General features: G+C 40.6%; 1 protein-coding gene and 1 pseudogene across 10 annotated transcripts; both read right to left on the bottom strand.

Moving 5' to 3' along the window:
• The window catches only part of LOC141365605 (uncharacterized), a 251,496-nt pseudogene that overhangs the window by 191,344 nt on the left and 39,340 nt on the right, over positions 1-20,812 (bottom strand).
• On the bottom strand, positions 1,705-19,711 carry smarca4b (SWI/SNF related BAF chromatin remodeling complex subunit ATPase 4b). Of its 10 annotated transcripts, none has more exons than XM_055213250.2 (34): positions 19,555-19,711; positions 18,767-18,999; positions 17,181-17,298; positions 15,996-16,391; positions 15,702-15,821; positions 15,276-15,543; positions 14,494-14,620; positions 14,178-14,351; positions 13,849-14,022; positions 13,559-13,780; positions 13,323-13,453; positions 13,197-13,251; positions 12,837-12,955; positions 12,599-12,746; positions 11,991-12,154; positions 11,838-11,904; positions 11,349-11,459; positions 11,016-11,258; positions 9,904-10,017; positions 9,678-9,785; positions 9,502-9,588; positions 9,381-9,427; positions 9,125-9,291; positions 6,431-6,594; positions 6,129-6,356; positions 5,444-5,480; positions 5,275-5,363; positions 4,962-5,180; positions 4,618-4,874; positions 3,407-3,512; positions 3,108-3,209; positions 2,734-2,875; positions 2,377-2,513; positions 1,705-2,273 (listed from the first exon to the last, which is right to left on the bottom strand). In XM_055213250.2, the coding sequence occupies exons 2-34, from the start codon at positions 18,983-18,985 to the stop codon at positions 2,235-2,237; spliced, it is 4,899 nt and encodes a 1,632-aa protein (XP_055069225.2). In that variant the 5' UTR covers positions 18,986-18,999; positions 19,555-19,711; the 3' UTR covers positions 1,705-2,234. The 10 variants fall into 10 exon arrangements, with proteins under 10 accessions (XP_055069225.2, XP_055069226.2, XP_055069221.2 ...); XM_055213251.2 differs by having other exon boundaries at positions 2,749-2,875; XM_055213246.2 differs by having other exon boundaries at positions 2,749-2,875; positions 4,618-5,180.

Raw genomic sequence — 20,812 nt, 5'->3', positions numbered from 1 at the left:
CAGATGAGGAGAAGCGGCAGCGGCTCAACATCAACAGATATCAAGAATAGAGGACAGAATATAATCACATGAAGTTTACAGATCTGTGTAATCTACGCTAAAGCTTTATCATCTATTCTATTCAGAAGCACTCAAGTAGTCAAAGCCATAAAAAGGACAAAATAGTACATTTGGCGTAGTCAACAGGATGGTCATTGTTTGGGTTGAGCTGGATGTTTTTCATGTATGAAGTAGAGTATTGATTTTAAGATACACTCACTATTTCATTTGTAACACTGAAAGTAGGCTAAATAATATTCATGTTGTTGAATGTCCATTACATTCTGTGGGAGATTTTAAAAAAAGACAGAGAGTTACAAATTAGTTAATTGCATTTGCATAAAAAAGCAAATAAAAAATGTTGCCATTATGCAGATTTTGTTTGTTTAAACGTTTGTTGTCACTTTTAAACTTTTGTCACTGTCAGAATGAAAGGGAACAAGACATGTGAAACAGAGAGACAGATGTGTGCTATTAGTGGAATGCTGAAATATCTGTTTGGTGACATCAGTCAAGGCAAACCTCACCCCAGAAAACAAAGAGTTTCTCACAGAGACCTCAGGACTCTTTTAATAACTGAGGCCCTCCTCCGATCGCTGTGTACTTAATGAAGAAATTTTACATAGCATCTGCTTCTTCATCTCTTCTTTTACACACACACGTGCGCACACGCACGCACTTAGCTAACCACTATCAAACAACCCATCATTCACAGCATTGTTGCATTACACCAGATATACACGACATGTAATCTTTTCAAATATTATTTCAAATGAATACTGAATGGATTATATTACACATGATCAGTTCATAAATTAGCAGCTAATTAACAGGTCAAATTATTGATTTTTTCTAGTTATCAGGATTGTGTTTTTTTGTGCTGATTATGCTGTATGATTATCATTCAATAAAACTAACAATGAAGATCATTTTATAATGTAAATTCAGCAAAAAATACCACATTATAAATATACCACACATGATTGTTTCCTCCCAATAGCCATATGGAGGACCAATAAAAAAATTACTAATAGGAAAAAAATCACTTAATATTTTTTAAATTGAACTTAGTCCTGAATGCATTTTTTTAAATTAATTTATATTTTTAAAAAAATAACATTAACATTTCACCTAATTTCTCTCTCTCTCTCTCTATATATATATATATTAAAAAAATGTATTCAATTATCAAAAAACCTTATAACCTTTTTATAATTTTAATTATGCATTTCCTTAAAGGAACATTATGTAAGAAATGTATATCAATTAATCATAAAATGGCCCTTATATGTTACTAGACATTAAGAAATCATTTTCATTTCAAATACTTATATCACTGACAACAGTGGTCTGGCCAAGATATTGTCATTTAAAAAGTGGAGTTGCAGCCCTCAACTGATGTTTATGTTGTCATGTTGTGTATTGGCCACCAGTTGTGTGATTGCAGTACCAGTTTTGGCCACAATCGTACATACTGTTCCTTTAAGTTTTATATTGTTTCTGTATTTTGTTACATTTGTGTGTGCAATATGGACAGTTAGAAAAGTTAAGCGCATTTTGTAAAAATATTTTGGGCGCACACACACACACACACACACACACACACACACACACACACACACACACACACACACACACACACACACAAATAAGAGAAAAGATGAATGAATGAAACACAGGCAAATAGTTTAATGTTTTTACACAAACACACAACACTGAATGAACTGCACATGCGTTAACAGTGTGATATATTATAAAGCAGCTAGTGCATGTAATCCGTCAGCCAGCACAACACCAGATAGAGATTCATAGAGATCCAGTAGCAGCAATATAACTAAACACACACTGATGAATACACAAATAACATCCAGCTGGGTCTACATTACAACTGCTGCTTACTGTATATGTGTACATAAGTTAATAACACATAATTCAATTGTACTTCTACTCAAAGGGTTAACAGATGATCACAAATCTACTTATCTAGAGTTTAATATTCAGCATCACAAAAACATTACAACATCTAAACACAGTCTCTAAGCATCACTATGAGATTTAAATACAATCATAAAGATTCTTTCTTTCAGTAATGTAATATGATGAATATCTAAATGTAGGATTATATTTGTGTTTCACATGATACTGGTTAGGGTTAGTGGTTTGTCTCAGATCGTTGGTGGTGTTGACTAACATGTTCATCCCTGTTCATCCTCACTGGCACTGTTGGACCGATCCTGAATGAAGTCACCAATACATTAGAAAGAAATGAGCCCAAAAAAAAAACCCCAGAGAAAAACATTCAAATAAACAATACACAAATGTTTTTCTTTGCATTACCTCCTCCTGTTCTTCATCTGTATCGTCATCACTAACCACAGGTTTAGCTCGTGTCCTCGCCGTTCTCCTGCGTCCTCTGCCGTGATCTGCACTTCTGTCCTTACGGCTTAATTTAATTTTCACCTTTACTGACCGAGCTGACACACACACACACACACACACACACACACACACACACACACACACACACATTTGAGTTTTCCTTAAACAAACTAACCTGTGGTCACTACGCTTCATTTCTACACCAAATGCACAATCATAAACTGAGACATCTGTGAATCTCTCTGACACATTTCAGTAGAAACAGTGTGACGGTCATTTTGAAGTGGACAGACAGACGACAACGTTAGTGAATACCAGAGATTGACTGACTCTCAGAATCTGAACCTTCATCTTCATCTTCCTCTTCACTTTCCTCTCCATCACTCTCTTCCTCTCTCTCAATCTTCTGACGCAGACTAGTGAAGACTGACTGCAGCACAATAGAGTCCTCGTAGATCTAACACACACACACACACACACACACACACACACACACACACACACACACACACACAGCGCGCACATACATGGTTGCAATATTGTTGGGATTTGCACAAAAATTTAATTCAATGATAAAAATGACAAAAAATAATAAACATCAAAAGGGTTTTCTTGTAGTTTAAGTGTTTGGGTTTGTCTACAGCAACTATAATGAACTAAATCTATTGTTTGTGTGTTTTGTATCTAACCAGTGAACCCTCCAGGTTGAAGGTTTGTGCATTTTGACACAACAGCATGACATCTCTCTCCAGGTCATTCAGGCTGCGGTACCTGTGACTGCGAATGCGTTCCTGCAGAAAACCAAAATAGATGCACAGTTACATTCATGCATTTGTATTTAAAGGGACAGTAAATCACTTTTTATTCAGTATGGGTTTTCCCTGGGATCGAACCAGTTGAGCTACAGCACAAACAAACGTCTGATATTCAATAACAGAAAATTAGGAATGAATGATCCTCCAGTGTGTGTGTGTAGAGACAAACACACCTTAATCTTTCTGAAGTCAACGGGTTTGCGGATGAGTTCGTAGTATTCTGGAAGCTCCTTCCGTGATGGCAGCTGAATGAAAACCTCACTTAACTGACGCCCGTTACTGCAGAAGATCATCAACACCAATTTATTTATATAACGCTAGTTTATAAAGCAGCTTTACATTGAAAAAACAACACAAATCATTAAAGTGACACTTCACCGATTTGCATTAAGCTTTGTATAGTTAGAACCCCAGTCATGTTTTTGAATGGTCGTGCATCATTTCCTCAGTTTCCGCTGAGACAGGAGAAATACAGATTTCAGTGTTGCACTTCCTTCTTTCAATGATGTCAAAATCATCATCTTGCATCATTGAAAACAGGAAGTCCAATATCTTTGTTGAGGGGGTGAGACTACAAACACCCCTTTTCTCTGTCAAAAAGGCACCAAATTCGAAATGTATGTTACATTTCAACTACAAATATGACACACTTTCAATAAAGATGAATGTTTCTACGGGTGAAATGCTCCTTTAAGAGAAATTATCACTTAACTAATGAAGTGCAGTGTAATTTACATCACTACAACATATGCAATACAAATGATTTCTTATTTAAATGATTACTCTACCAGACCATCAGGGCAGCAATGATTCGCCACATTTACAGTACATTAAAAAATTTAGTATAGATAAAGAAAAGTAGCAGATCCACCATTGCAAACAAAGTTTAGAGCAAAAAAAATATTAACCAAATATTATGGTGACGAAAATGCTCCACAGCTTTTTGTTCTTGGAAGAAGTAAAATTAAAAGAAGAAAAGAGGATGGTGTGTTTGTGCAAACACTGCCTATTGCCCTTGTGTAATTGTTTATAGTTGAGTGTCCTGTCTCAATATTTTCATGCGCAGACTGTCCGCGCCATCTTACATTTTAGGCAGCACACGGACGGTGCGCGCAGACAAACGCGGACCCTCATGAAAACACGGGCCCTAGTTTACCTTCGGCTCGGCCTTAGTGTCCAAAACCGTCAACAATCCATCAGGACGCAGAGGCTGCCTGACAAACACTTTTTACACCACCACTATATGACGATGAGAAATTTGTGGTCTGCGAGTGAGCGCTTCCACCAGGAACATGAATCACACATTTTTAGACACAAGAACTTTTCCAGGAACATATGATCTTGGTTTCTCCTCTGTTGTTCAGATGCTGTAATAACTACTTACTTCTCCTTGTATTTAATAACGGCATCCACAATTTTTTTCATCTTTTTGGTGAGCGACGGAGGGTTCGGCGAGAGTTTCTCTGCTGGCGGACGACCTCGTTTCTTTTGCCTTTTGAGGTCGTCGTCTCTTTCTCTCGCTCTTTGAGCTCCTGAGGTGGAAGGAACCGCGTCCGCGTCTCGGCCGCGCCTCCTCTTCCGAGCCGTTTTCTTGTGCCGCACTTCTTCTTCGATCTCCTCCAGTGTACCGTCTTCAATCGCCTGGGAGACAAAAGAGCACATAATCAAAAACACGAGGCCTTCGTGTATGGGCGAGGGCCTCTGTGAACAGGCGTTTTGACGTCTGACCTTTAGCCACTGTTTCTCTGTGAGCGAATCGCTGTAATCGACCTCTTTTCTCTGACGAGAGCCACGGCCGAACATCTTCTCCTCCTCTTCCTCACAGGTGAGCCTTTCCACCTCAGCATCGTCCTTCATGATCCAGGTGGGCAGCTCGTCTTCCTCCATCAATCGAGGTTTTCGCTTTGGGTTCCGGGCTTCTTCGCGGCGCCGATCCAAATCCATGCGCTGTGCCGAGAGAGAGAGAGAGAGAATATGTTCAGGCTGGACCAAAGCAAACTTTAATAAAACTCAATTGAGTGAGAGAAAAGTAAAATGAAACCATAAACTGGTCAAACTCCTCTTCACTGCGAGCGATCATCTGATTGACAGTTTCATCGTCCGGCACCTCATCCTCTTCCTGAAAACATTCTGAATTAAATATTTTAATATGAAAGAGTCGAGTAATAATGCTTGAATTTATATAGTTTGAATATTCATTTATATTGGACCTTTTAGCTTTAAGACTTGATTTCCCAAAACATTGTTCTGAGTGGGGAAAAACACATTTTTACATGCACGTTATCTTATCATCGTCATCCATATTTTGAAACAAAAGTAAACAGCTTCATAAAGTCTCTAACGATTATAATCTTTAAATACAGAAACGTCACCCTTATGAATGATTTATTGTGCTGTTCTTTAATCCATTCCTTCAAATCCATACTTTATCTAACAATATTAAACCAGACATGTTAAGTGTATTTGCAAAGCTTTTCAAATATAAGACAGACAACATAAGATCAAAAAAAGCATCTTTAGATAAATATTTAATAACTTACATACTGGAGTAATGCTTAACTTTATACTGTTTCATGCAATTTAATGTACTGCAAACATTTTCAACCTTAGTGTAATGTTCCTGTTTAAGATCTGCAAAGCTCAAAGATTTTCTCTTTATAAGCACTTTTCAAGAACTACAGTGACTTCCATAAAGTCATTTTTAAATAAGGGCCTGCCCAAGGCATAGTAAAGAAATGTGGGCGAGGCCTGCTTGAAGAGACACCCCAAGCCACTTGAGTCATCTTACGTGATGTAAAAACAGCCAGAATTCATCGGGTTAACGCTGCTCACACAGAAGACGAATGAAATCTCATTGCAATTTAAAAGTATTGGGTTACGTGACGCTCGCCTCACCTCGTCTTGCTCTTCATGCTCCAGAATAGCTTGTAAAAAGGCTCTGCGCTCATGACTTGAAGATTTCTGGTCAAACATGCCAGCCTGGATCACCTTTTGATCTACATTTAACTTGTATTTAGCAGCCGCCAGTATCTTCTCTTCCACGCTGTTCACGGTGCAAAGACGAAGAACTCGCACCTCGTTCTGCTGCCCGATCCGGTGCGCTCGGTCCTGAGCCTGCAGGTCCTGCAGAGACGACAAACACAGAGATGTTTATGAGATACGAGACACTGGCGACTGTGATGTCTTGCGATTCCAACCTGGTGAGGATTCCAGTCGCTGTCGAATATGATGACCGTATCTGCGCTTTGAAGATTGAGTCCCAGTCCGCCTGCCCTGGTGCTCAGCAAGAATATAAAATACTGCGAGGCTGGATCATTAAACGTCTTTAGCAGCATCCCACGATCCTCTGCTTTAGTTGTGCCTAAAACACACACAGGAAACACTCACATATAAAAGACATTTTACACTTTGCGACTATTTTCAGAACCTTGATGTCATTTTTCACAACTCTAGATACAAAACTCCAAACGGTTATCACTTGTAACACAGGCTGTCTAATGTTCAAAACATTGCATTGTGCATTCATAACTTTAAAGAAATCTTGCACTTTTTTTTTTTACACTGTTCAAAACACAAACATATCTATAGATCACCCACACACAAGCAACCGATAGTTTCACTGTGTCAGTGTTCGTACAATCATTAAATATTGTAGGTGATACAGGTTTCATTATGGTAGTACATGTACAGTAAATACATCTCTGTAAAGTAGAGAGAATACTACAGACGCATTGGAATCATTGAAGAAAGTTTGTAATATATTGATGCAAAACACTACAGTACAACAACAACAACATACAGTAGGTCACATCATTACACAATGTGCTCTCAATCATCAGTAATGATTTGGCAGAATTGGACAAGGGTCTGCATCTATACAGTGCAGTGATCATTGGTTCATGCTCCATGTTTATTAATGACAATGAATCTCGTTATCTTGAAACTTTCATGATTTTCAGTAAACATGAAATATTCTTTGTCTGTTTCCATACAACTATTACGAATAATGCAACAGTTACTTATCATTTTGGGCAGTTGTATTGATTGATAGTTAGATCATTGTAAGAAAATGAATAGACACTTATTTGAAATGTGATGTGTGAATAGCCTTTTGAAACAGTAGTACTTTGATGTTAAGTTGTGTCATATTGAACATGTGATGTTGGTTGACTGTCCAAATGATCCAAGTTTTATGTGTATTGTATCCAAGCAATTGAGAAAAGAGTTAAGAGTTTTGAAAAATGTGCATTTTGATCTTTGGTTGTGGGTTTTGTGTCTGGAGTTGTGGGGGGTGACATCGGGGTTCTGAAGGTGGTGGCAAAGTGATTGTAAAAAACTGTAATGACAATGAATCTCGTTATCTTGAATGATTTTTAGTAAACTATTAAGAGTAATGCAAGAGTTACTTATCAATCTGAGCAGTTGCATCAATAGATAGTTCGATCATTGTAAGGATATAAATAGACACTTATTTGAAATGTGATGTGTGAAATAGTAGTAGCCTACTTTAATGTTGTGTCATATTGAACATGTGATTTTTGTTGAATGAACAAATGATCTAAGTTTTATGTGTATTGAATCCAAGCAATTGAGAAAAGGGTTAAAGTTTTAAAAAATGTGCATTTTAATCATTGGTTGTGAGTTTTGTGTCTACAGTTGTAAAAAAATGACATCAAGGTTCTGAAAATAGTAGCAAAGTGATTGTAAAAAACTGTAATATCTATTCTCTAAGGCTATGTCCACACAAAGCCGGTGCATCCCCTATCCGATCATTTTTTTTCCTTGCTCTAAAAAAATAATCCGTAAACACGAAACGACTGAAACCGACTGAAAACGGTGTAGTATATATGCCGGACCAGTATGGGGCGCTGTAATTCTGCCACAGATATACACTATACACGGAGAAGAAGACTTTGAGCATGCGCATAACCAACGTATTGTGTTGTCCATTATCGCTTGTTGGTCACCACAATTGCATAGAAGCAATAGATTTTGCTGTAATAAAGCTAGTAGGCTTTAGTAGCTTCTGTAGCACGAACACAATCACGTAGTCCGCCGTTATTGTTGTTGCTGTTACATGTGACGCTTCCGACACGTGACGTGATGACGTTTTCGCTTCACAAAATATACGGATTGGATGTACAGACGAAACCGCAAAGGTGTCGGTTTCAGATTTATCCACTTTAGGACCCGGTTTCAAAAAATAGCGGATTCAGTCTCCCAAAACGCCGGATCCGTGTGGATGAAACGGCAATACGATAACAAATTTATACGTATACGATGATACGCGTCTCCGTGTGGACAGCCCCTAACTCAGTGTTTCTCAACTCCAGTCCTCCCCCCCCAGACTGTTTTAGATGTCTCCTTATATGAAACACCTGAAACATCACTCATCAGGCTCCTGCCAGAATGTTTAAAAACGTTTCCTTAATAAACACTAAAAATGATCAACTGAATCAGGTGTTTTATATATATGGAGACATTTAAAATGTTCTGGGAGTGGAGGCCCAAGGACTGGAGTTGAGAACCACTACCCTAATTAGACATTTAACAAAAAACTGCTTACCGCTGGAGGAAACAGTGAGACCGCGTTGGCCTGACTCATGTCTATGTCATTGTTGTGTCTATATCATATATGACCGAGAGTCTCTGTCCACCGAACAAAAACGATGTGACTTTCTTCAGGTTTGAACCCTAACCACGTTCAGACGATCACATGTGAAAAAACCAATGTCACGCGTGCGGGCCGGTCTATGAAAACCTTTTAGATCCATCAGATCTCTGACGGACGCACGATTCAAGAATCACTGATTCGTGTCTGCCCGCAGTGAAGAACGACTTTTATGCCAAATGTCCAACTAGTTAAAGAGAAAAGCTAAACACAAACTTACCGTCCAAACGCAGATATTTGAAGTTGCGATAAGCGAAATAATCCTCCATTATGGTCATCAATGATGTCATTTGGCAGAAGAGCAGAACTTTGTGATTGCTCGCTCGTAATTTGGGTAAAATACGATCCAGAACCTCAAACTTTCCTGAAGCTCGATATAAGTCGGGTCTGCGAGTCAGAGGTCGACAAAACATTATTTTAAAGTCAACCGCTGGTATCTGGTGTGTGTAACGTCATGTTGTGTGATTGCTGCTCACCCTTGAACGATGCCACCCGAGAAACCCAAATGCTCAGAGAAAGATTCCTGTAAAAACATCAGCAGGTGTCAGTGAAGCAACACAACACCAAAACTAAACATATGAATCATAAATCACTAACCTCGATTTGCTGAAACATGTACGGGTGATTACAAATCTTTCTCAGCTGCATAATGGTGTTCATCAAAGTCTTAGTGCCACCCTTACCCTGAAACACACAACATTTATAAACACACACTCCTCACACGCAGTACACCCATTGTGTCTTTTAATGTGTATGTAGAGATTCTTCATCACCTTCTTGTCTTTCTCAGATCCGTCAGTGAGCAGAACTCCTTTAGCTTGCATGTGTCGATACAAGACCCTCTGAAGAGCCGACATATCACACTTGATCACATACTCCACCTGTGAGCATACGAGTGATGATGATGATGATGATCACTTCAATATAGGGACTCCCCATAGACATAAAGACATCATACCAGGTACACACAAAGAAACACACAAATACACACACACAAACCTTCTCCGGCAGTTGTGCCTCCACCTCCTTCTTCAGTCGACGTAACAGGAAGGGGCGGAGCACCTTGTGCAGGCGGCGAATGATCAGGATGGTCTCCTCCTCATTTAGATCCACCTGATAGTGTTTTTAATCACTTTAGCCTGTTTTTTTTTTATCAGCCATAACATTATGACCACCTGCATAACATTATTCAGGTCCCCCTTCTGCCACCAAAACAGCCCCGACCCGCCGAGGCATGGAAGACCTTTCTATCAGAACCAGCATTAACTTTTACAGCTATTTCATCTACAGTAGCTCATCTGTTAGATCGGACCACACGGGTCAGCCTTCACTCCCCACATGCATCGATTAGCCTTGGCCACCCACGATCCTGTCTCCAGTTCACCTATTTTCTTTCCTTGGAGAACTTTTGATTTTGGTTTTGACTGGGAACACAGGTCGCCGTGATTTCACCAAGTAAGATGTGATCCTGGATCAACACCATTGTTGGTCCTGGATCAACATTTTCATTAACCAATCAGATTGCATGATTAAGATTAGGGTGCATGTTAGATTTAGGTTTAGGTTAGGGGCTTTTAAGAAATACTCCTCAAACTATTTTTTCCACACTAATTTGAGGGTTTAAAAATGGTTAGGGTTTGAGTTAAGGTTAGGTAGGGGTATCTTTGATTAAAACATTAATCCATGATCATATCTTACTTGGTAAAATCACGGCGACCGAAATGATGTTTACCAAGAAGGTCCCACAAGAGCTGCCATCACAATTTGGCCCTTGTAAACGTCACTCGGATCCTTACACTTGCCCTGTTTTCCTGGCGTTTTTCCTGACACTTCATTCAAATTAATTTGTTAGAAGCAGGAAAAATGTGCAAACATAAGGATCCGAGCGATCCAACAGATGAGCAACCGTAGCTGAAATAGCTGTAAAAATGAATGCTGTTTCTGATAGAAAGGTCTTCCATGCCTCGATGGGTCAGGGCTGTTTTGGTGGCAAAAGTGAGACCCAGACAACACTAGGCAGGTGGTGACAATGCTATGGCTGATCTCACGCCACTTTCATCACTATAAACTTGAAACCCTCCAACCAAAAAACAACAACACTTAGTTCAGACCTTCTCTCCAGTCATGGCGAACGGTGCATTGAACCACTGCTCAAACGTGCTGCAGCTCTTGAAGATGGTGGGCAACAGGAAGTTGAGAAGCGCCCAGAGTTCTGGGAGTTTGTTCTGCAGCGGCGTCCCGGTCAGCAGCACTCGCCGCGGGGCCAGATAATGCGTGTTCAACACCTGCGTCAGCTTACAGTGATGGTTCTTCATCCGATGCCCTTCATCCACTATCATGTACTTCCAGCGAATCTGTATCAGGTGACACAAGCTCATCGTGACTGCTCCCAGACAGCCATTATACGCACTCGTCTAAAGTACACACGCTAGTATTCGATTTACCTTTGCCAAAACCTGCTTGTCTTTGATGATGTATTCGTACGTGGTGAGCAGCACATTGAACTTGCCGCTGCGCAGCTGCGGTACGAAAGCTCTTCTAGCGGCTGGAGATCCCTGGACACCAAACACACGATCGGACCAGAATCTCTTTACTTCATTTGTGATGTGGATGCTTTATTGAACTGAAGTTTCTTTTACACGGCCGAGATAATAGATTTCATATAATGATCAGATGATCAGTACATCCCCAAAACATTAAGACTTTTTATCAGAGAGAAGGAAATCTAGTAAAAATATATGATACTAAACTAAAATCAAATACATGTTCATACGCAGCACAATTCAAATCTGACTTAATGATGATAAAATACACTTAAATCTTTTGGTTATTGTAGTTGCTGACCAACACAGTAAAAACAAAAACAACTGTGATCAATCAAGATTCATTACCTGTCACAATAACAATATTTCTGTGTGTCATGATTCACGCACCTTGTAAGAGACTTTCACAACCGATGGCGCCCATTTATCGAACTCATAGACCCAGTTAGAAAGAGTCCTGTTAGAAAACACAGCATTTCATCAAAGAGACAAAGAAAAACTATCAGCAGACGATATGAAAACTTCACACGGGTGAACACTGACGAGAGCGGGACGATGATGAGGTACGGTCCGTTCAGACGCTTGTTCTCCATGAGGTACGTGATCAGAGCGATGGTTTGAATCGTTTTCCCCAAACCCATCTCATCGGCCAGGATCCCATTCAGATTATTGTTATACAGAGACACCAGCCACTCCAAACCCTTGATCTGTAGCGTAACATTCAAGAGTTACTCCAAAACAAATCAAATCAGAGCAAGACAAATGTATGAAACTTCACGAGACGTTTGCGACCCATTTTACTCCTGTAATCGAACACGATTTCATCTGTCAGAAATTGACTGAATAGCAAAATGTTTAACAATAGAAAAAAAAGATGACAGAGACAAACGCAGCTTTTTTGTTTGTTATAACACATGAATGAATTTACAGAGCAGAAATCTTGAATGTTTTCCTCACTTTTGTAAGTCGTTTTGGCTAAATGCCTAAAAACTTGAATTAGTATGAAAAATCATGTGATCTATAGAGAATAATAATGATTTACACTGAGTAGATCTGAATCTTACTTTGTGTTTGGCTTGTCTACCTGTTCTGAATCTGAATTCTCACCACTAAAGTGCTGTGTGTTAATGTTAACCGTCTGTTATTTTGACCTGGTATTGTTTGAGTTGACCATTGATTAGTAGTGATGATTGTTTGTCTACTCTCTCAGTAACTGCATGAGCCACGGCGTAATATGACTGTAACCCACGAGCAAACGAAGCACTGCCGTACTCATCATCTACATCTTGTTTAGCATGCCTGAAAAACATAAACACACACACATATTAGGGTATTGAGTATGTATAATATAAACAGTATTTCTTCAGATGTGACGTCTCGTCTTCTCACTCTATAATGTGACGAGCGTCCACCTCAGAAACGTCTTCACTGTCTGGGTCTGGGATCTTCTTCTTCTCGTCTGCAGGAGTTTGAGAAGGCAGCAATGGAGGAGGTTCCTCTTCCTCTTCCTGTTAGAAAACATCTTTAAAATAAAACTATTACAGTCAATTAAGCTACACTAGTGGACCATTCACTTTACAGTTGCATTCAGGAGAAAAACACTGCATCTGATTCAGCCATGACCCGAGCAAACATCACATGGTCAGGTACGCACAAACACGCCTCCATCCATAGTACGTAAATCAGGCTCATTACAGCTTACAGTCCTTCAGACACTGAACGAGACGAGAGCGCTGAATGCTTCATCACCTCGTCTTCCTCCGATCCAGAGTCTTCACTGTCTGATCGTGGAGCGACTTCATAACTGAGAACACAGAAATCAGTCGTTCATGTCAAATATCAGACCGACCGACATCCGATAGGGTGAAGCCTTACCCCGGATTCATCTCCAACCATGTGTCCAGCTGCCCGGCTTTAGGAGCGTCCACTCCGGTCAAAATCTTCCCACTGTCCACATGGATCACCTTCACTGGAAGATCACTCATCTGACTTGTCTCATCCAGGGGCTTTAAACATGAAACCAGGATATCATCGTTCAAACTGCATCATCATCATCATCATGTTAACTACTACTAAGCTACTCAACAGCAAACAACACAAAATTTACCAACCTCTCCATCTGGTCCCAGAGCTATAGTCTGTCCATCAGCGTTTTCTAGCTTCTTCTTTCTCTTCTTCTTCTTCTTCTTCTCTTTTAAAGCCTGTACAGCTTTATGAGCGCGCACAAGTTCCGTCAGGTTTGCCACGTATTCATCGGTCTGCTGGAGCAGATACGCTAGACGTTTGTCCTTCTTCTGATCAATGAGTTTCCTGTAACCCTCCTCATCTTCAGCCTGTGGAAAAGAGAAAACCTTCAGCTCTGTGTGTGTGTGTGTGTGTGCGCGCGTGTGTGTGTATCTACCATAAGTCTTCTCATTCTCTCTTTCTCAATTCTCTCGTTTTCCTTCTTCTGCTCTCGTTCAGTGTTAGCGTGATACGTGGCCACGGCTTTGGTCAGTTTCTGCATCTTTGCGGTGATGGAACGATGATATTCCTTGAAGTCCTTGGCGTGCTGCAGGATGCTGTTGAGATATTCCTGAACAAGGAATTATGAGAAAAATGACTTTGACCTGAGATGAATGTGAGATTTTGGCCACACAGTATGGATCAGACACACTTTCTCTTTATATTACTATTTAAATTCTTTGATTTCCGTCTCTGTTCATATTGCTGGTGTAAATGTGGTCATGCCTGATGTTTCTGTCTGCGCTTTCGTTCCTGCTCGATCTTCTGCTGTTTCTCCAATTTCTCTGTGATTCGGGCTTCGCGTAGCGATTGTCTCTTACTGCGCTTGTAGGCTTTAGCATCCAGTGAGGTTTCTAAGGCCGTATCTCGCCTCATGCACACCACCACCTCCTGTCTCAGCTGCCAATGAAAAAGTACTTCTGATGTGACACAACCACAGATGATATTTTAATACATATTTTCAGTTTGCGTTTGCGTTCAGACAGAAAGAATGCTCTTTCTCACACATAAAGAGGGATCTGTAAAGTCTAAAGTTCATCACCTGTCTCTGGAAGTTGAGCAGTCGGAGAGCTTTTAACTCGACCGTCGCTTTGGTGCGCAAATCTCCAGGGAGAGAGCCGGGGAGGTTCTCCAGCTCCTGAATGCGGTGGGCAATACGAGCTTCGAGTCTGCAGTGACATTACAGCACAAACTGTGTCTGAATGAAACTAGATTGAGTAAAAGTGGAGCTACACTTCAATACGGCCACATAACATCACAGAGTCAGCAAAGTCGTGCTGTGAAAAAACCAAGACTATCTATCATTTAAAAAATGAAAACAAATGTGAAACTGCCCACCTAACATCCATGAACCCACCAGGCAGAGACAATGAGAGGTCATCGTCATGACAACCATCTGATGATGATGGCTGATTCAGAAATGATTTCTCCTTTCAGTCTTGCATAGATCAAGGAGTTCTTTTATCATCACACTATGACTATAGCCAATTACTTTTCAAAACGTGTTTTGTAGTAAACCATCATTTATTTCAGGCTGAGTATCAACTAAAAATGGTAAATAACAGCCACTATCACTGCACAACATCAGTATTTACAGTCAGTGTTTCTCTGTAAACACCTGAGCATTGTAATGTTCTTGCCAGTTTAATGAGAGCTTGATATAAATGTCAACCTTGATCATGTCAGAAACAGTTATTGATTATTATAAACCTGATGTGTCAATGAAATGCAATCACTCGAGAATAAAATGAGTTGGGTTTGCACTAAAGTTTAATCATGTGCCTTTATGATCATGAGATTTGTACACTCAGTGTATCTCTGTACCTGTACTCTCTCTCCTGAAGTATTTCCACCGGGTCCAAGCCGCACGGCTTCTGAACGGGCGTAACACGGTTCTGTTTCTGGTGCAGAGGGACAACGGTCGTGGGTTGAGACGGGTGAGACAGGTGACCTGGCGACTGGGTTTGTGGCGGCATGACGGGGGAGGCGGCCGGTGGAACAGAAGGGGGTGCAGGGGAAGGGCGTCCGGTGGGCTGCGGGGGCATCAGTTTTTGAGAAGCATTTGAAGGGGTAGCTGCATTAACCATAGGACCTGTCGCACAGAAAACATTATTATCAAAGGCTAACGGGACTTTTTCAAATGAGTTTTTATTTTGTTTCTCCCTTCCCTACGCACTCCCCTAATAATTGTAGGCATAATTTAGTTTAGTTTGATCAACAAAAGCTGAACAGTGGTGCGTGTGTCTTCACCGTCGGGCCATGGTTTTGGAGGTCCATTGTGATTCTGGCCTTGAACACCAGACGGGACTCCGGAGGGTCCAGGCGGGGGCATGCTGGGTCCCATCATCCCTGCGGAACAGCCGGCACAAACTAAACCCTTTACTTAAATCACCACATTGGACTGCAGCGGAGCAGATTGTACTAACAGGGCTGTGCATAATTCTTAAGCCTATAAAAAATACCCTGCTGTTTCAAATATAGTCTCTTGACCCTTAAAGTGCCTGACTACACATATACATGCACGCTGTATATACGTCCTCTCACCATGCCCTCGGCTGAAACCAGCACCGCCTCCACCAGCAGCGGGCAAACCGGACAAAGACTGTCCGTGCTGCATGCCTGGCATGGGCCGCTTGCCCTGGACCGCCATCTGTAGGTGGTCTGGAAGGGGCTGTCCACGAGCCAGCATCTTATATGCCATGATCTGTGCCCGCAGCTGGTGCAGCTGACTCTGGTTGAAGGGTGTCGGGCTGGAGGATGAACCCGTGGCGCTCCCAGAGCCGGTTCCAGCGCTTTGGGTTCCCGGGCGGCTCTGCTGTAGAGTCTGGCTGTCCACGCCCTCTAATGAGGCCGAGGTGGACAGAAGAGGACCTGACGGAGGCCCGCTGGCAGACACAGGACTGGACACGTGTTCTGAGGAGCCCAGCGGTGACGGGTAACCTGCGGGCGGATTCAAGCAGTAGGACATATCTGACTTTAAAACGGACCGGTTTGTACTCTAGTCTACTTCATGCAAAAAATGACTAACCATATAATTAAGCATTTACCATTTCATACCTTTCCTAATTTGCTTAATGTGCAGATTCTCTCATCCTTTCATCAACAAATCTATGCAAGTTAAAGCAAACATGAGCCAGATTTCATTAAAGGCGGGGTGCATGATCTCTGAAAGCCAATGTTGACAGTTGAAATCACCTAAACAAACACGCCACTACACCAATAGAATCTGGACCTTCTTTTGATTGACCTGCCCCACACATACGCAACCCAGGCAACGATGACAGTTAGTTGACATGCCCCTTACTGCTGATTGGCTACAAGTCTGTTTTGGTACTAGGCTCGACTTGAGTGTTTCTCAAAAATCTTGCACCCCGCCTTTAAAGTCACAATGAAATTAAAGTATTTTATTTTTCCCATAGTGATGTAAATCCGAGTGAAACGGTTAATGAAATAAATAAAGGTAGGGCGGGACTTGAATTCGTCCACTGAGAACTGAAGTTGGGTCATGTCGCTAATTTTTGCTATCTTTTTCCGGGCTCCGCCCACCTGCCATACCCCATGACCGGAAGTAAAGAGGTCGTTTTGAGGAGGGGAGGAGATTATAAACGTTTTTTTTAAAGATTACGAGGGCACATTCTTTTTTTATATAATGAAGCACACAGATAATTCATTAATATCATTTCATTGTGACTTTGATGGAGATCTGCTGAGAAGCAGCATCAGATGAACCTTGAGAGTGCTGCTCCATGGGGCTTCCAGGACGCACCAGACCGCCGTGTCCGCTCCTCATCGGAACAACTTTCATCTGGGTGAAACGAGCGTCTTCTGGAAGGTTCTCATCCACTGACTTCAAGATAAAGATTTACACAAAAGTACAGATACACGTTTTCAATCGTTCCTCTTTAAAGTTACGCAACCCATCAGTTAGGGCTTTTCGATTATGGACAAAATGATGATCACGATTATTTAACACGATTACTCAGTGACTTTGAAAACATGCATTTATTTAACCTTTTTGTTAAGTGAGTGTTGCAATCGGCTTCACGTGTCAAAGCAGTGGTGCCTTTAAAAGTGACTTACAAAACCATCGGTCCAGCAGCATGTGGTTTTTATTTTAATTAGGGCAGTGTTTCCCAAACTTTTTTCTGCCACGGCACAGTTTTGATAAGTTAAAAAAATCATGCGGCACACCACTTTCACAATAAGTATTAACAGATCTGCACAAACCTGTATTGCAATGCTTAAACGACTTGTTAAACTGGAATATCATACTGTATTTAATGTAGTATTCACACTAAATGTAAAACTTGATCTTGTTTTAATAAATACAAATGATATTCTGGCTGGACTTGATGACAGTGACACACACAGCTGGAACCAACTCAGCAACCTGGTAGCGAGCTTCGAGCGCTTTTTCAAACAGTGTGGCAGTGTTATTTTTCCACGGCACACCAAACTAGTGGTCACGGCACTTTTAAAACCAGGTCTTTGTAATATCCAGGCTGGACTACTGCAGCACTACTGGCCTTCCTGTACGGTCTGCTAACCCACTCCAATTAGTTCATTAATAATCATCAATCAACAGGTACCCAGAGAACAGACGGCTCTGGGCCGCATCCGCACCGGAACAGACGACTTTGGCACTGATCCGGTGCAGATCCGGCCCAGAGCCATCTGCTGTCTGGGCATTGTTTAGAAACAGTGAAAACTTGTGTCTTGTTATAAGCACCTATGACACATCGCTTTTATTGTTTCCTGATCTTTGTAAGTCGCTTTGGACAAAAGGGTCTGCTAAATGTGATGTAAATGAAAACTTTCCATTTTTTAACCTAACCACTGTATTTTAACAGTTTTACTAGCAAATACCTAAATGTGTTTATACAGTAGCTAGCTAGCCAGTAAACCAGATATCTAAATGTAAACTATCACTATTATAATAACTATAACTATGTTTATTATGCTTTTGTGTTACTCAGTGAAAGAATCAATTGAAGTTCTGCTTACAATTAAATCATTAAAGATATCATTTTTAAAATGTATATTACCTTGCATGCCTGTCTGCTTATGACCAACAAAATGTTTATTATTTTATATACATTTATATCCCAGAAATTCCTGTAAATTCCCATTAAGTTTCCAATTTGAAATATTTCCAAAATTCCATATTTACTGGAGACTTTCCGCCCCTTTGCAACCCTAATTTTAATCACACAATAACCTAATAGTTTTAGTTTATCTTGTTTTTGTAATTGTTTGAATCAAAAATTGATTCCTACCATCAGTCTCTCAAAAACAAGTTGAAATTAAGATTTTACTTTGTGCATTTGGTGTAAGTTTTCCTGATTGTATCCTGCAGATCCTTGTTGAGGAAAAGGGTGTCCTGTTGAGGTCGGGGGTCCGGGGCTGGGGCCCATCATACTGTGTGAAGATCCAGGGGAAAGCCCTGAACCCAGAACGGTCCCAGGAGAAGGCCCCGGACCTGGCGAGGGTCCTGGACATTGTGTCCCTCCTAGTGGGGGCTCTGGGGTGGACATACCTCAGACTGAACCTGATTACACATTGCAGGGGAAAAAGAGGGTTTTATTGAGCAGGATAAACTGTGTATCACTACCAATAAATCGCGAATAATTCGCGCAATGAGCATAACTAAAAAAAAATGATGATTCACTCTAGAAGCATCTATTCAATTTTTATGTGGTATTTATTTCCTTGACTTTCCAGGCCTACAAATCACAATTTTCTAAATCACTGATATGAATGAAAATTTATGTAATATGTTATAATGAATGTATATCTTAGAATCCTGTGTAGTCAGGCAGGTAGAATAAATCGTCATCTGACAGACAAACAAAATGTGCTAACACACAGTGAATTAAATATATAATGCGCAGGAAAGAAAATGTCGTCGTCCAGCTCGTGCCTGCGCGAGGGCGGATCCCCGACCGGCACATCTGGAGCTCGTGCATCCGTTACAACATTAAACACGGGCACGTTTATATTATATACATCACTGGACCGAATCACGACAACGGGCCAAACACGACAACATGACCGCGCTCATTATACTGATAACGACACAGTGCCTCGTTACGTGCAAACTCACCGGCAGTGTAATAAATGAGTGAAGCTGAAGGGAAGCGCTCGAGATAATCACGACGCTCATCAGCTCCGTTCATTCGGTTGATGTTGATGTACCGAGCGCCGCGTGACATTCGGTTCCGTTCATTCGGTTGATGTACGGAGCGCCGCTGTGGACACAGATATTAACACACAAACCTGCATCGGTTCTGTCATTCTTTTTTTATAATGATAAAGTTAAAAATATATGAAGATTGTACTCTTTATAATATGTTTATTACAATAATTTCATATTTCCTTTTGTTTGTGTGTTTGTTTGTGTGTTGTGAGTGCGCGCTAAAAAAAACAATAGACACCATCACAGAAATGATATTGGTTTTATTGGGAATTTTATTGGATCTAATGGAATACATACTACAGTGTAGAGGTTTTAATGGTAAAAGCTTATGGTTCCTATTGGAATTTTAATGGAAACCATTAGAATTTTCTGTTATGGTTTTATTGTTTTTTTCAGCAGGGAGGTTTCATTGTGGAGTCAATTAATGCAGAGAAAAACTAAAAACGTTTTAAAATACATTTAAAACACATAAAAATAAATTACCAAATAATGTGAGGGAAAATGTAGCCTATACACAATGTTTTTTATTTGATAGTACACAAAATATGGCAAATTTGTCAACATGGTCAATTTAGAATGGGCACACGCACTCATTTTATCTTACATCACACAAATGTTTAAATCCCTGTGTTACTGTCAGATGTTAATATTAAGATATTTGGCATTAACAGCTTTGATTTTATTTGTTCGCCCATCTCAATCATTTTGACATTAATGAGTGCTGTTAGATTGCTGAGGCAGATCTAAACATTTCATTTTAAAATCAAAGTGATGTAATTGTCAAGTAACCACTGACCTATGAGTAGTAACCCATACTCAAATATTATCTCTGCCTCATACCAGTGAGTAGTAAGCACACTGACACACTGCAAGTCATGAATGCACACACACACACACACACACACACACACACACACACACACACACACGCACACACACACACACACACACACACACACACACACACACACACACACACACACACACACACACACACACAAACACACACACACACACACACACACACACACACACACACACACACACACACACACACACACAAACAAACAAACAAACACACACACACATTCTGGTTAACCCAACCATCACAGAAAACTTTCTGCTACTTCACATTTTCAAGAAACATCATTCTGTTTGATTTATT

Source organism: Misgurnus anguillicaudatus, chromosome 8 (assembly GCF_027580225.2).
Source record: "Misgurnus anguillicaudatus chromosome 8, ASM2758022v2, whole genome shotgun sequence".
Lineage (NCBI taxonomy): Eukaryota > Metazoa > Chordata > Actinopteri > Cypriniformes > Cobitidae > Misgurnus > Misgurnus anguillicaudatus.
Note: the sequence above shows the minus strand (reverse complement) of the source record. Positions and strands in the feature narration are given on the sequence as shown.